Source organism: Eulemur rufifrons, chromosome 13 (assembly GCF_041146395.1).
Source record: "Eulemur rufifrons isolate Redbay chromosome 13, OSU_ERuf_1, whole genome shotgun sequence".
NCBI classification, from domain to species: domain Eukaryota; kingdom Metazoa; phylum Chordata; class Mammalia; order Primates; family Lemuridae; genus Eulemur; species Eulemur rufifrons.
In genome coordinates this window covers 3,090,015-3,107,522 of record NC_090995.1, presented here as the reverse complement: position 1 = coordinate 3,107,522, position 17,508 = coordinate 3,090,015, and the positions used below count along the sequence as shown (strand labels likewise).

The 17,508-nt window shown below is 36.3% G+C and overlaps 1 protein-coding gene across 1 annotated transcript; it reads right to left on the bottom strand.

Moving 5' to 3' along the window:
- Window positions 1–1,663: 1,663 nt before the first annotated feature.
- LAMTOR3 (late endosomal/lysosomal adaptor, MAPK and MTOR activator 3) lies at window positions 1,664–14,765 on the bottom strand. Its single transcript, XM_069485475.1, has 7 exons — window positions 14,637–14,765; window positions 14,271–14,316; window positions 13,020–13,054; window positions 6,574–6,632; window positions 5,021–5,154; window positions 3,857–3,920; window positions 1,664–2,435 (listed from the first exon to the last, which is right to left on the bottom strand). The coding sequence occupies exons 2-7, from the start codon at window positions 14,277–14,279 to the stop codon at window positions 2,362–2,364; spliced, it is 375 nt and encodes a 124-aa protein (XP_069341576.1). The 5' UTR covers window positions 14,280–14,316; window positions 14,637–14,765; the 3' UTR covers window positions 1,664–2,361.
- Window positions 14,766–17,508: the final 2,743 nt, after the last annotated feature.

Genomic DNA, 17,508 nt, shown 5'->3' with positions numbered 1-17,508 from the left:
GATATTACCAAGTTGCAAAGAACATGGTTGTAAATATGCAATTTTGCACATCTACACGCATTGGTAGGATAAATTTCTGGAAGCAGAATTGCAGGGCCAAAGGTTATGTGCATTTGAAAGTATGACAGAGATTGCCAAATTGCTGTACACGGAGGGTATAATAATTTACACTGCCACTAACAGGGCATACAAAATGACGGCCCTACTTCTTGGATGATCCTTTCCCCACTGAGTTATGATGCGATCTCATACTATTTTCAGTCCTCATAAGCATGTATTAAAGTCTGTTTCTGGGTAAGTCCACATTCCATTGATCTGTCTAGCTGTGCATTTAGCTTTATACTACCTTTCAAAAACAGTTAATCTAGTTTTATATCACCTTTTCAAAACTGAGCAATTTGCACCTGCTTGTTTTTCCAGATGAACTGTCAAACACTTTATCATACCTCCTCAGGAATTTCAACAGTGGCAGTACTCACCGTATAAACGTTAAGTGGCTCCATTTATTACAGTTTCTTTTCCTGAGATTTTTAAGATACACAATTATTACCTGAAAATAAAAATTTGGCCACCTCATTTCTCAAAGACTTTATTGTTTCATGCATCATTGCATTGGCAAAAATTTCCTGGACACTACTAAGTAATAATCCAGATAATGGGAATTCTAGATTTCAATGGGTGTGTCTAATGTTTCATTAGATTGTAACAACCATGCATCACTTAATGACAATGATACACTTTGAGAAACGCATCCTTAGGTGACTTAATCATCACGTGAACATCGCAGACTGTGCTTACACAAACCCACTCCACACCCAGGCTATGCGGCACAGCCTAGTGCTCTGACCACTCGTGTGTGTGTGTCCATCACTGACCGCAATGTTACACAGTACATGACTATATTTACTGCCTCCCTGCAGGTAAAACTTGACGTCTCCATCTATAAAGAACGTCTTGCCCATTTTTGGTGGCCTGATTTTGTGATTCTACGGCACCCTGTGTATAACTTTATCACAGCACTTTCTGTCCCTGCTTCCTTTACTGAACTGTAAGCTCTTTGAAGGAAGGAACTACAAATTAACCTCTTATTTATGTGGTACGGAGGGAGGCAGAGGGAAGGGAAGGCAGCACAATACTTGGCCGAATGCCTCACTGTACAACTCTCCCCCAAAGCACAGAAACACGTGAATGGTGCTTCCTACAACCGTGCGACGTCGTAGCTCTGCTGACTGGCACCCAGGTTCTCAATGCGTATGTACTGAACTATACCAGTGACAAACTGATTGTTAAAGAACCTACAAGGAAACAACCTTAAATGATGAACCGCATTCCTGAACATAAAGGGCCAACTGTAGAACTGTAACTCTTTCGTGGAGATTAAATTAGGTTTACGGATGAGCTTTCTTTTCTAATTGACAGCTTACTTTAGGTAGAACAATCTCCAAACAAATACCTACGAGAAACACTCACTCCTTATTCATGTAGTTGAAAGAATGAATTCAGTTAATTATGTTCTTTAAACTTTTGGGAAAATCTGGAAGAAAAAAAAAAAAAAGACCTATGTAGTGCTCAAAATTATATTTTTAAAAATACTATTTTATTTATACGCATGTATGAAAAAACTGGCTACACTGTCATGTTTTCATACATATTGACACTGGAAACAGAATTCAGTAACAAACCATATTTAAATTTCATAAACACACAAACATTAAAACACTGATTGGTTACAGAAAGCAGAGTTGGGGGAAAACTCATTGGCCATCATTTTCATTTGCATTAAGGAGCAGCACCCTCTGAAAAGAATCAATTAGTAATATTCACCTATACTGCAAAATAATATGCACAAAGGAAAGTTAGTGATTGTACTGATTTTATTCCTTTTACTACGCCATTTTATCTTCCTCACAATGCAAAGAAATAAAACATAATCTGAAGAAAAATATGTCCTTATCATTATTCACAATAAAAAGAGTCTGCTTCATTCTGCAGACTTGGGCACACTGTACAACAGGGAACACTCAGGGGCTCCGGTGGATCAATGCACCATTTTGATTCTGACCCACTGAATAGAATCTCAGCCATGTCTGGTGACCGGACTAACTCCATGGGAGCTGTGACAGACGGAGCCATTTCTGTGGTATCCCCAGACCTCACTAAATAAGAAAAGACCCAACACGAGAAAATATAACAATCGATCTGTCTATAAATTATATCTATAGGCTCTTTCTTTAGTAGAAGGTGGAAAAGGGGGACCTTTCTTGAGCACGTGGATATAAGTATTCCTGTGTTCCAAAGACTGCTGGATTGATATTGTGTTGCTGTAATGAAGATAAGGTACACATGGAAACCACTGTCAGATTAAGAAACTTCCACAACTCGTGTCAGTTCTTTAAATAATGGAGCAAGTTCCTTTTCTAGGCTGACAATTAGTCCTAAAACAAAGAGATGAAGAAAATTAGATTATTAGAAAAATGTTTCTGAAAGTCTTCAACTTAAGTTCTCTCTTGTACAAAATTTATAATTACCCAAAAGTAAATCAGACTTAGTTTACTTCCTGTGACAAAAACAAACAAACAAACAAACAAACCAAAAAAAAACCCCAAACCCAAACCACACCACACGCTGAATACCCCTTTACCCAAAATCCTTGGGACTAGAAGTGTTTTCAGGTTTTTGAATATCTGAAGCATACATATTGATTGAGTATCCCTAATCTGAAAATCCAAAATGGTCCAATGAATGTTTCCTTTGAATGTCATGTTGGTGCTCAAAAGTTTCAGATTTTGGAATATTTCAGATTTCAGACCTTCAGGTTAGGGCTGCTCAGATTGTACTGTAATCCTGAATAAAGTAACCAAAAATTCTGTAATCTTTACAAAGTTTATTTTCACCATCTGTTATTTAAGTAAATGGATGAAAAACATATGTATTAGTATACAAAATAAATTATATACACTGCAATACTGAGCAAAGTAATCAAAATTTTATAAATTCAACAAATGAAAGAGACCTAACGGATCAAATCTATACTTCTCACTCTAAAGACGAGATGTCTAAAAAACAGGCTTCAGTGACAAAGCTAGAAGAACTTGGGGGGGGGAAGAAAACAAGAAAAGTGATGTATAACAATTCTCAATAGCAATTAAATCTGGAGGCAGATGTTTCAAAAAAAAAAAAAAATTCTACTTTATCCAAAAGGGAGTAAAAAAACAATTCAACTGAATACCGTCACTATTTTACTCATAAATATCCAGTGAAAGGTATTGGATATAATGGAATTTTACTATTCACTATTCTGAAATTCCTCAGCCCTCAAGAATGGCAGTATGTTCATCCTACTCACACTCTTTCAATGCTCATATTCATCTTGCCCATTATGCAAAATTTTAAAAATTCTAATTTAATACATTGGTCTATATGGAATTCAATTCATCCTTGATCATTTTATGTGTTTTGTTTGCTTATCTTCTTTTCCCTTTTTGTTTTCTTAACCTGCTTTAATGTGAGCAAGATGTACCACTTAAGATAACATTTAATTTTTCTATCTCAAAAAAATCATTTACCCATATACTGTCTCATCTGAACTAGAAAATAATCCCAGAAGATGGAAGAAGCAGATATTAGCTCCATTATACAGATATGAAAACTAGAATCCAGAAAAAAATTGTAATTCCCGAGATTAAGCAAAAAAGATGGTGTAACAGGGCCACAAATTTAAGTATCCTAACTCTAAATCTATTCCTATTATATTGGAGTACAAGATATGGTAAGTAATTCAAGTTAAATTGAATTAAGATATGGTAATTAAATTAAAAATATAAGAATTAGAAGCTGTAAGGTAATTAAAACATACCTGTATTGGCATTGCTGCTGGCTATGAAACTCACTACCAAAGGTAAACGATTAAATTGAACCACCTAAAAAGAAAATAAGATCTAAATAATGTCACATTATGAAAAGGTAGTATAACTCAACTGAAATGTCTTAATCTTTCAGAACTTTTTAAATTCGTCAATGCCACTAGCCTAACAACATAGTATTACATCATAAAATATAAAAGAGCTGAACGTAAATATTTCCATAAAACAGTTACTAATAATCTCTTGGAGACATTAATATCACTTAGCCTGAGTAGTTTTTAAGGTGAAACTGTGTCTTCATCTTTTGTCTCTAAAGCTCAGCAGAATGTCAATTACCTACTGGCGGCTCAATAAATAGTTGACTAAAGGCAGTATTTCTTAGTCGTTCAAGTCATTTTATCTTCATATTTTCTGTATCATTGCAATTTAAATTAATTTAAATTCAAGTTAACTTTATGTCAACTACCTTTAAAAAAAGGTAGCTTAAACTTAATCCTTTACTGGTGCAATTAAAGGTCAGATGAGTTGGTTATCTTTTACCCAGTACACACTAAAATATGTAATTTTTTAGATAAAAAGTATTACTTGTGTATCATCAGTGGTACATCAATGAATCAAGTAGGAAACATCACTCTAAAGCAGAAGGGATTAATTTATTCTTAAGAAGGAAATACAGGTAGAGATCAAGAAATATGTAACTACAAATTTCTCCACAAATAATCTCACTTATTATACATACCATTTCAAATAAAATGATGGATTCAGCAGCAATAACAAATTTAAATAACTTATCATTTGACTGTCAAGGAAAATTTTTTATTTGTCACACAACAAAAAAAAGTGTCATTTGGGAAATCACAGTTTAGCTAAGGGCACCACCTACTGGAGGTAACAGTGACCTGACTTACCCTTTTTAGGATAATATGTACTTTATTATTAAATCTTTAACTATTTTTCCCAAGTAATTATTTCCTGGTGTAAAATGTGGGGGGAGAAAAAAATCACTACGGTTTAAATTAACCAATTTGAAGGCTAAAATTTTAAAATTTCATCCTCCTTCAAAATTAAAATTTAGAATTATAGCACAAGCTATTTTATATAAAAGACACAAAAATGAGAGTTGACATCAGCACACCATTTGGTAATTATGAACTTACCTGGTAGGTGTTATAGTAACAGATGATACTTTTATTTTTTGAAAGTCCAAGTTTGCTCCCTTGGTCTGTTGCAAGGGCAAAAGTAGATAAGAAACCAGGTCTCAAAGCATGTTCTGGAGCATTATCATTGGCCACTAGGAAAATAAGTGATTTAAATAAAAATTATGTAGGGAGAAGATTTATAGCACTTAAAAAAAAAAACCATAAATCCATAAAAAAAATTGAGTGCAGAGGTTATGTTTCACAATATTGAAAATCACTAATTGGGTCTTATCAATTTAGGTGTGAAAAATCGCTCAATGAGAAGTTCAGTGATCGTGACGAGGGAAATAAATGCTGATTCTCACATTCTTTATTTAAAAGCATACTCAGTGTTTTTATTTCCTTGATATCTACCTTAAAATATAGATTAAGCAGTACATTTAAGAAATTGAATATTCTGGTTATCTGAGATCCAGGCTAGAATAAACTAATGAAAAATGCTACAAAAACTTTTGTTCTCATAAAACTGACCGCAGCAGTATCTCTCGTACAGATGTGAGTAACCCTGTAGCTGGCTGTTTCATCTTCCTTTCACTCATTAAAAGGCCTAGGTGGAGTCAGGCCCGTGGCCATGTGACTGTCATGGCGGGTAGAAGCCCACTGTGCCACTCAACAGGAGACGCTGGGTTCTGCTGCTGTGTTGTCCCTGACTCACGTGCCACTGCGAACTAGCAACATACTTCTCGTACATGACCACCGTCACTTACAAAATCAAAGAACTATATTAAGTGACCTCTAAACCTCCTTTCATTTCTGAAGTCTAAAATTATCTGACACACATAACAGCTCCAGGTGGAAAATAAATTGTAAACAAAATGTACAGAAAATTAATCTTTACTATTTGGTAAAGCCATGACAGTGTCCCACTGCAACTAGGAACTCCCATTCTGATCACACCATAAAGTAGAAATGGTAAAAATGGTCTGAATCTATACTGGCTCTTCGTGAGATCATATATACTTAAAAAAAAAAAAAAAGGCTAAAAATCAGGTGAAAATTTGTTAGATTCTGGTTAACTAAAGTAATTGTGAAGTTAAAAGTTTAAAAAAAAAAATCTATTTCCAGTAGCAAAGTAAGAAATCAGGCAAGATTAAACAAAATAATCAATACATGATGACATACATATATGGGTATTATCCTAACACTACTAGCAATGTTGATAAAAAAATATGTAGGGATGTCTGTGCATATATTATATCTAGCTGCACACATACTCATTCTCATCCCTTAAATTTACTAATGGTTTATATTATACCATAAATGTCATTAATGGGAAACTGGGCCTATGATAAATCCATGCTGAAACTCTACATGTTAACATGATACATTTGACATCTAATATATTATAGGTTCCAATTCAGCCTTTAACATAAAAAGCAAACACTTCCCCCAAAACTAGTATCTCCTGAATTTACTGAAATGAGTTTTATATGGTTGTAAACACATATAAATACACACAGTTTTAGTCAAAGGCAAACACAACAATTGCATTTTAGGTGCTCAGTTAATACCTTTAATAACAGGTACTCCATCCCTATCTGACACAACAATAGCATGGAGTCCTTCAACACTAGAAAGAGAAAAAAGTTAAAATACAAAACGTTTCATTTTCTCAAAGTATGCACTTCAAAGACATAATGGTAATTTTCACATATTTTCTTTCTAAAAACCCATAGAACCTCAATTATTGATTATCATATGTTCCCATAATGTGTTTGCCAAAACTCTTCCGGAAATTGAATAAATGTTTATCACTGAGATGTCTATAATCTTTACAAACTTATGCAATTTATTAATGAAGATTTAAAACATAGATGATTCTCTATTAAAACTGCTAATGTATTATCATTCCATTATTTATAAATGTATGAACGGTTATGAGCAGTAGTTATAGTGAGAAAAAAAGAGGTCTTTTTTCCTCTCTCATTCATTCCAATATGAAGTATTTGTGGCACTTAATACTTTATGATACCATGATAAGCAAAAACAGACATAATTGCTGTCTTCACAAAGTTTACAATCTAAAAAGTGAATGGCTACAATCAATCATCTCAGACTAACAAATGTAGAACTACAACCAGTAGCCAAGTGCTATTATGAGGTCCATGAGGATATGAGCGCCTAGCAAAGAGGGGGCTGACGCAGACAAGTGGGTCAGGGAAGGCTTCCCTGGAGGAAGTGACATCTCAGCTGAGATGTTAGGGCACTAAGTGAAGAGGAGTAGAAAGACTGTTCTAGGCTGCAGAAACAGGACAAAAAGAAGGAAGGTCATGCAGTAACCCTTTCAGCCACGGTTACCTGAGAAGAAATAAGCAGAATGGTCAAGGCTGTAGTTTTAAAGTTAGAAAGATCTGGATTCCAGTCCAGGCTCTGCTGTTACTTACGCTACCTTGGGCCAGTTAGGAAATCTTTCTAAGCCTCAGTTGAGCAATCTGAAAATGGGAATAACTGTACTTATCTTATTTGGATATTGTGAAATTTAATAAAATAATGCATGTAAAGCATAGGCTGGTACAAAGTTAACATTCAAAACTATTAATTAAAATTAACTAATACCAATGGTGTCACCTGTCCACACTGACAATGACATAATTTATCACTACAGTTTAAGTACTAAATTATCAGTGAGATTCCCTGAGAAATTAGCAGTTAAGAAATACACACTCTAGAGCACAAAAGTGTTAAAAATTATAATGGGGAAACACTGCCCAACTTCCAGCATTTATGCAAAACTCTTTTTAACACAAAACCTATAGCCCTCTAACTCTCTGTAAACTGCAACTCAGAGATATGTTGTTCATTGTTCCTACAGGAACCCAGAATTATCCATTCCTTATTGTGTTAACCTTAATGTCTTAATTTAGGAATGAGAAATAGTCATATTAACCTAATGTTAGAATACTCAAAAGTAAATTTTTAAAAATCCCATTGTCAAAAACTTTTAAGTCAGAGAAGCGTTATTAAAATTTGATGGAAAATGTTACAGACAAAATCATTTAAAAATAAGAATGATGAGACTGTGCAAAATAATTTTTATACTATTTATACTATTATTGGTATTATTTCCTATTATCATCCAATCCTGAAATTATATGTGGATTAAAACATTTTATAAGATTAATACATAAAACACATATATTATTCTAAGTTAAAAATCAGATATAAAAAAAACCCCACAGATATTTGCACACATGCAAATCACTTTGTACAGTTATCAACAGCAATATCACTTGAAAAAGATGAGAAACCTAACTGTCCATTAAGAAAGACAAGTTAAATAAGTTATGATATACACATGAAATGGAATATTCTGCAGCCATAAAAAGAAAAAGGAAATTCTTTATGTACTATCAGGGGCTGCTCTCAAAGTCACACTTTTTTTTTTTTTTTTTTTTGAGACAGGGTCTCACTCTGCTGCCCTGGGTAGAGTGCAGTGGTGTCATCATAGCTCAACCCCAAACTCCTGAGCTCAAGCGATCCTCCTGCCTCAGCCTCCTGAGCAGCTGGGACTACAGGCATGCACTACCACGCCCGGCTAATTTTTCTATTTTTTGTAGAGACAGGGTCCTGCTCTTGCTTAGACTGGTCTCCAATTCCCGGCCTCAAGCAATCCTCCCATCTCGGCCTCCCAAACTGCTAGGGTTAAGAGGCATGAGCCACCATGCCTGGCCCTCAGAGTTACATTCTTAGGTGAAAAAACACAGTTTACAATAGTGTGTACAAGAAGAAACAACTTAGGTAACAAAATGTGTAAGCGTGTGGTGTGTGTGTGTAAATACATGCACACGGTTTGCCGGTAGCTACGTAAGGTATCTCTGAAGATAACGGGGTGGCTCTGGGGGGGACTGTGTGGCTGGAGGGCAGGAACAGGAAGCTGCTCACTCCATGTCCCCCAGTTAACTCTTGAATCTGACTTTATGAATGTATTACCTACCTCCAAAATAAACAAATTAAAAAATAGGTAAAAACAGTACTGTGAAAATGTTTAGAAAAATCTGTGCCACCATAGGTAGCTACTTTTTTCTAATTTCTATGGAAATTAATTTAAATGCCAACTAATGCACCAAAAGAGGAAATAGAAAAAAAAAAAGACTTTCTTTTTAATGAATTTCAGAGATATGAGTCCAGGAAAGTAGAAAAATTATTTACACTCTTAAAATACCCACTTTTAAAAATCAGGTCACAAATATAAAAGTTGTTTCCAATTCTATGCACAGTGGACAAAGAGTAATATGAATAAATTTTTACTAATAATTAAAAATAATTGTGATTCATTAAAAGATATACCATACTTTCAGCAGTAATACGTTTTATGAAATATTCTGCAAAAATCTCAACTTCAAGCTCACTAACGCAGTCATTTTTATTCTAAAAATCAAATGTTACATCAGTAATCAAAAATACCGTAGTTTTATTCACATAATTATGAAATATTTTGTTATTTTAAAAAATAAAAAGTGTGATTATTAAAGCCTGAGAATGCTTTGGGTCACAACTGGATTTTAAAATGCAAATCCAAGAATGACATTTAACAGAGAATTCAAAAATGCACAAAAACACACATTCTGTTAATATCCGTAGGTGGCTGGCTTAGTCGTTGAGAAGCACAGGAATACAACAGTTAACAGGATGGATCCATGGCTCTGAAGCCAAGACGCCTGCGTCCAAATCCACACATATAGCCACAAGTCAAAGTGTGTATTCTACTATTCTTTCTAAGTGTTCCCAGCATTATTTCTTCATTCTTTCCACTCTTGGGATGTAGTGAGCCTACTTTCAGGAAATGATCATGAACATGAGTCAAACCTGCCTTAGTCATTCTGAAGCAACAGATGGTACTAATCCCTTTCCCGCCATTATGGGAAGATTTTAATATTGTTTTTACAAATATCCTTAAACTGAATTTATTTCTTGATCAGCACAACCACCTGATTATTTTCTCTCTGGCTAAAAGATAAAAAATGTCAGAATTCAAAGAAGAAACAAGCATTTACTTTTCAACTGTTTTCGACCAACATTAGAGCTACTCAGTAATAAATGAATACATTTTGGATTATTCTCAAATTCTTTTATACAGATACCTTCACCATACTTAGTGTCATACACCATTATTTTCAGAGTATACCTACTTGTTAAAGTGAGACCCTCATTGTCTGAACCAATTTTGTTACTTACAATCACAGATCATGTAATTACAGTCAATTATTGCTTTATTTATTAGATCTCCAGGTGAATAATGAGTATCTTACTGGTGGCTTTACAACTTAAGAACAATGAATACAATTTTATCGCTTCTTCAACAAGAGATATTAACATGCAAAACAGGATTATAAACTGCTAAGACTTGTAAGTAGGTCAACTATGTTTCCATTCCTATATTTAGTCACCAATGTAGTGGGATGCCTCCCCCAACTCCAATTTGAGCATCCTTTCAATATGCTAAGCTTCCGTCAACTACAGATAAATATAGAAAGCCCTCATTTTCCACAGTTCCAACATATGCATGTTAGTTGTCATGGTTTAGTTAAATAACACCATTTCTCCCCAATAGCATGGGTCAAATTTCAGGTAGCATGGCGTATTAACTGAATAATTGCATGAAGTACAAACTTTGCTAACTCTTCAGGCCACAAATCACTATGTAAATAACTACATAATTAACAGATGTTGGCAGGGTGCAGTGGCTCATGCCTATAATCTCAGCACTTTGGGAGGCAGAGGCAGGAGGATTACCTGAGGCCAGGAGTTCAAGATCAGCCTGGCAACATAGCAAGACCCCATCTCTACAAAAGTTAAAAAAATTAGCTGGGCATGGTAGCATGTGCCTGTAGTCCCAGCTACTCGGCAGGTTGAGACAGGAGGATCGCTTGAGCCCAGGAGTTTGAGGGTGCAGTGAGCTATAACTGTGCCACTGCACTCCACCCTGGGTGACAGAGGGAAACCCTGTCTCAAAAAAAAAAAAAAAAAAAAAAAAATTGCACTTTGTAATTAGCAACCAGTCACATCACTTCTTTAAAAGTATGGTGGTGGCCGGTCATGGTCACTGGACCTCTGTCATTCAGCTCACAGGAAGAGAGCAAAGCATGTAGTTTTTTTTTGTACTTCCGAATCTCCCAGTGATAAACCACGTAACATTAAAAAAAAAAAAAAAAAGGAAAGATAAGTGAAAGAGGGAACTAGCTAGCAAAGATGGAATACAAGGAAGAAATTAAAAATAATAATGCTGGAACTGAAATTCAAATAGAAAGTAAACAGTTTTAGAAGAAATAAATGACCAAGTGAATGCTGACACTATTGCTATTAGAGAGACTCTAGATACGGAGCCAGAGGAACTCAGTGAAGGCAAATTTATTGACATAAATGAGTAAAGTGGTTGTGACAAAAATGTTCCAAAGGAAGTGATGCTGGCAAAAAAAAAAAAAAAAAATCTTATTAAAGGAAATCTCAGAAATATCCCACAACATTGAAAATACAAAGGACAAAATATTGAAAGCTGATCCAAACTTAGAACAGGAATGAAGTATGCCAGTTAGCCAAGGTACAGAAAAGGTGTTGCTCCTTATCTTAAGGTATATGAAAAGAAGCAGGCAAACACTGTTCACGCTACTCTTGATAAGTGTTTTTTTACAAAGAAATAAAACACTTTCATTCTCAATGTTTGAAATTAAGTATTAAACAAATATTAGTTTTAGTATTCACTCCCCTAAATATTTGTAACCAACAATAAGAGAGGTTTTAATTCTTTGAAAAAGTTGAAAAAACAATTGTTATTTTTCCCATCGATTATTAGAATTCCTTTGCATGGTCTCAGCTTATTTAGTCATCTCTGTGGCTCTGCATTACCAGCTAGGATGCCTGTATTGCTATAGGTTGAGAACAGAATCAGCATCTTGTCTCTATAGTTTGTCAATAGGAGGAGGAAGAGAATAAAAATGAATTTAAGTAATACATTAGTAAGAAATAACCAGAAAATAGTTATCATTAATTTCTAGTGGTCTGCAATCAGAGTAAAGGCACAAGCCAATAGGCAAACCACACCAAGCAATTCAAGCAAAAATCTAAACAAGAGTTTTCTTTCCTACCTACAGAAATAAACTGACATCTAAACCTTTTTGTTTAACTTCAAATAGATCTGGGGGGTAAGAAAAAAGGATCTCACCACATATCCTGCTATATTACCTCAAAGGTTATTCAGTTAATTCTGAATCACCTTATTCTGGAATGTGAAAAATGGATGTCATGGGTCATATTTCTCTCTCTCTCTCTCTCTCATGCTCTTAACTCTGAGGAATTCTGAATTTTCTGTAAATAGTTGTGGATGCAGAGGAAAGCAGCAAGGCTTCATTTTACATCAAACTAAATGTGAATTTTAATTCAATTAAAGTGAAAAAGTCCTTTGCATCAGTAAAATACATAAAAGAAAGTTTGCTAACCTTAACATACACAAGAGCCTAATTTATAAAATGGTACATCAAATGGGCTGTGTACAGGCAAAAGAAAGCCTTGTGATTTTTCAAGTATAAACTATTGAGTCTAGTATTCTCAAATTATATAGACTGGGCAACTTGGTTTTAATATTGCTATTAAAAAGTAAAGGCAAGTTCTTAATTTTTTTCCCTTAAAATTACTATAACAACTTTAAAGTACAATCCAGTAAACTACTATAATAATATATTTTAAAAAACTCAAAAGTGGCATGAAATCTGAGTTCTAGTCCTCCAGCATCCATTAGCTGTTTGACCGTGGACAAGTTACATACCTTCTCCAGGACCCATGTTACTTTTCTGTAAGCTCAAAGCACATCCGTTGTGCTACCTACGGTTATGTTAGGCATTTGAAAGTGCTAAATAATAGCCTAATATGCAAATAATATTAGTCTAAAAACAGAAACAAAATACTTGATAAATTAACATATGATATACTGAATATATGCAATAACAAATTAATAATATCTTACCTTGGTAACTTTTTATACAGGAATCGCTTTAGGTCCTGAAGGGAATACATAAAAATCATATAATAATATGCCTTCCACTGGTTTTCTAAATCCTGTCCTATCCACATTTCAGAGACCTTAGGTTATCATTCATAACTTTTCTTGCTTGTGTTTGATCTTTCTCTGTCTGATTTTGATATTTACTAGTCATGTAACTTGGAGCAAGTTAAATAACTTTTTTTCTCTAAGCCTCTGTTTCATTACTTGTTGAATAGGGATAATCACAGAAGCTGTGTCTTAAGATTATGGTTAAAGTTTATTGAGAAGATGTATGTATTAGCATACCCAGAAATGGGAAACACAAATACATACATAAAACTAGATTATACTTTTCATACCAGTATTTTACAGACTGTTGTTATTGTGTACACTTGAGAAGATATCATGAACACCTTTCCATGTCCAAAGGCAGATTTTCTACCATCATTTTAATCATCCTGAGTAAGGTGATTAACCTCTGTTCCTTCACATGACTAAAGATAAATGACAATGTGTGTCAAATATTTGACATGGAACACAGCTAGGACTAAAGAAATAGAAGACTATTTTGTCTCATTACACTCTCTCATTTGGGGAACTTCACTGACAATCCAAGTATCAACTGTGACCTTCCATGGATGAATCAGGTATCTGTTGTTTTGATCCTCCAATCCCTACTATTCTCCAAACCTGAATGATCATTTTGTTTCATGTTATCACAACACCAGCTTACTTTTGCTCTCATATTAAACACACACACACACACTGAATTTATCAGGTTGCTACAGAGGTATACGTTAGAAATTATCTTAAATTGCTACAATGAACCTAACGAGATATCATGACCACTTATTGGAAAAAAAAAAAGGATTCAGAACACATGTTCTACTTATCAGATATTGATGGGAATGGCAGCAAATATCATTTAGAATTTCAAACGATAAATATAGCTTCTCTTATGCCCCAGCAGGATTGGGGAGTAGGGACAATACAATTTTCTCGACCTCAGGCACCTTAGTGTCCTCCAGCCCCATTCCAGGCAGAAACTCGGCATCCTGCAAATTCATTCGTATTAGTCTCCTATTCCCAATCTCAGAGAAAAATAATTCATTGGGGGGAGGGGAGGAACCCAAACCGGAACAAATTTGTACTTGGGAAGTTCTACTTCTCCTCCCTCACCAGCCTCCTCCAAATTCCTCACCCTCCCCTTCTGAAGTGGGGGTGTCAACTCACATCCGCCATGACGAACCCCTTTCTCCCGCAGGATCAATCTCCACGCCTGGAAGAGAAACTGCCGGTGACTCTTCCCTCCAGGCTTCTCCGCCCTCTCCGCCACCAGCTAAATAAGCGAGCTCGGCCCTTGTCACCACTTCGCAGAACTCCGCGGGTCCAGGGCTCAGACCAGGGAGGAAGGGAGTCCGAGCTCCCCAACCCCCTACGGGCAGCCAGCTGGGACGCCCTTCCGCAGCCCACCCCACCCGTGCCCTCCACCCCGCGGAGCTGGGCCCACGGCGCAGGGGCGTCCTCTCCTCTTCGGTGTCACCACCCGCGCCACACCCGGGACCGGGCCTGAACGCTGCGCAAAGGCGCTCCAGTTACCTGGGCTTCTGGCCTGCCGGGTTCTCTCCGCTGTCACTTCAGGGACAGCTTCAAAGACACTCTGCTCAGCAAGCGGCTGTCACATGATCCGTGACCTCGTCGAAGCTCCAGGAAGCACTCGGGACGACTCCGGCGCCCCGTGATAAGGGATTTCCGGGGAGGCCTGGCGGAAATGCGCACGCGCGCGCGCGCGGTCGTCCGACGTGCCCCGCCCCTCCCCGGCCCGCGTCCTGCGCGTGCGCAGTTGGCCGCGGTGCGGAGGAGTGTTCTGTGCCGGATCGTTGGGCCCTGCGGTTCCCCGGGAAATGCACGCAAGGGTTTGGGCTAGAAGACGTTCTTGTGCGGAAAAGATGCATAAGACTATTTCATTAGTTTTCAGGGTTTGTTATTATAAAACCTTTTTTTTTTTGTAGATGAACAAATTTAAGGGCCTGGGTTTCTCTTTTGACTTTCCCGAGGGTGCCACCCGGTAAAGTCTTTACCCAAGTCCTTTGCTAGATTGAATGGAGGAACTACTGGCTTTCTGGAGTCCTGTGTGCACCTCGAGCCTCTACTTTTAACATGCAGACACTGGACTACAGACGCCTTCTACGTGCCCCTTTCCATCAGGATTAAAAAATTAGTAAGGTCTCTCATCTGAGAAATGATAATTGAAAAAATAAAAGCCTTCTTTGGAAACCACATCGTCTCCCAGCTACCGCCCTTTTTTCTCTACTCCCTTTCATGTCCAAACTTTTGGAAAATTTTAGTCTGGTTTTTTTTTTTTTTTTTTTTTTTTTGAGACAGAGTCTCGCTCTGTTGCCCGGGCTAGAGTGAGTGCCGTGGCGTCAGCCTACCTCACAGCAACCTCAAACTCCTGGGCTTAAGCGATCCTACTGCCTCAGCCTCCCGGGTAGCTGGGACTACAGGCATGTGCCACCATGCCCGGCTAATTTTTTGTATATATATTTTAGTTGTCCATATAATTTCTTTCTATTTTTAGTAGAGACGGGGTCTCGCTCTTGCTCAGGCTGGTCTCGAACTCCTGACCTCGAGCGATCCACCCGCCTAGGCCTCCCAGAGTGCTAGGATTACAGGCGTGAGCCACCGCACCCGGCCTAGTCTGGTTTTTAATTGCTGCCTCCATATACCCAAATCCAATCAATCATAGTTCTGATTCTACCTCCTGAATTATCTCTGAAAATCATTCACTTATCTATGTTCCTACCTTGATCCAAGCCATGCTCATCTCTTCTTTGGCAATAACCTTTGCCCTTGGCTTACACAGCAACTAAAATGATACTGTAAAAACCCAAATCTAACCATGTAACTCCTTTTGTGAAAATCACGGGTGGTTTTTTTTTTTTTTTTACTATGCTCATAGGATAAAGTTCAATATCATCATGATTTATACATACATGGTCTTATGGGGACCTGGCCCCTATCTTAATTCTCTGATCTACCCTGGATTCCTTATGCTATAATCATTTTGAGTTTGTTTTCACATCCATAAAGTTTTTACCACTTTACCAACTTAGCACACTCTGCCTGAAATATTTCTACAGCATTCACCTCAGTCCTACTGAACTCATCTTTTGGGTTTTAGATTAATTTAGGACCATCTTCTAGATGTACCCTGTAATTTTCACTGTAGCATTTATCATAATTATAATCATTTACTTGACATTTATTTTCTTTGCTAGATGTAAACTTTATAAGGATTTTTATCTGCTTCAGTGATTAATTCCCAGCACCCAGCTCACTGCCTGAGATGCAGCAGGCATTGATACATTTATTGAATGGTTGAATGAATGGGCATATTAAGAGTACAAAACTTGATAAAAACAAATCTTTTACAGTGAGAACAGACCTTTTTATTAATATATTGAGATAAACTACAGAGACTGAAAGACAAAAAATTCATCATAAATCATTCAGCAGAACATTCATTAAAAATCAAATGCATTTCTTTAACAGAGTTCTCACACAGAAAATTTTGTCTGATATAACATTAAATATTTTACAAATCAGACATTTCATTTTTAAACCTAATTTATAATCTTGAATGCACTATAGACAAAGTAAGCCCTCCTTTACCAGTTTCTCTTTATTTAACTTAGACAAGGCTTCCATTAAAATTCCATCACACCTTGAACATTACCTGCAGCTTTTCAAAATACAAACTAAACTTTACATGGAAAGAAAGTATGTAGCAATCCACAAACAAACAAACAAACAAAAAGGCGGTAAGAAGCATTTCTTAATAGAAATAAACTACAAAACATCATTCATGTGTTTCCTCTCATTGGTATAGTCATCCAATTCAAAAGCAATTCATTTTGAAACTAATGACTGAAATACTCCAATGTCATGAAAATCACTATTATTTTAACGGTGTACTTAAACAGCAAAGTAGAGTATCAGATTGGAATGTACAGAATCTTGTGCTAAAGTGAATGAGACTGACATTCATGCCAGGTGTCATCCGTTATGCAGTTACTAGACATCTTGGCAACCAGCCATCCCAATTTTTAATAACTTACTGAATTAAGACATTTCAAGAAACACTTCTTACCCCTGTAAATTTCCAGATTGCTAGATAAAGGTACAATTCCATTTGAATATGGGCCTTATTATAGGAATCTGCATTAAATCATAAAAAAAGATCAACAGAAAAAATTCACACCAATGAAATTCAGTGGACTGATTTTCAAAGTTAGAAATAAGAATATCCACTGCTACTGGAAGCCCTGCTCTGTGCAAACATAGTGTGGTATATATTAAACAATCACACATTTGAGGTATTAGCTGGAAAAAATATATATATATACACCTATACATAGACACATCCACAGGATATTCACAAATCTATTGGCCCCAACACCAGCAGATA

Coding starts and splice junctions, on each gene's coding strand:
- LAMTOR3 (XM_069485475.1), bottom strand. Junction 6,633..13,019: donor CTGTATAAAAAGTTACCAAG/GTAAGATATTAT, acceptor TTCTCTTTCTAG/TGTTGAAGGACTCCATGCTA. Junction 3,921..5,020: donor GTTACTATAACACCTACCAG/GTAAGTTCATAA, acceptor TTTTCTTTTTAG/GTGGTTCAATTTAATCGTTT.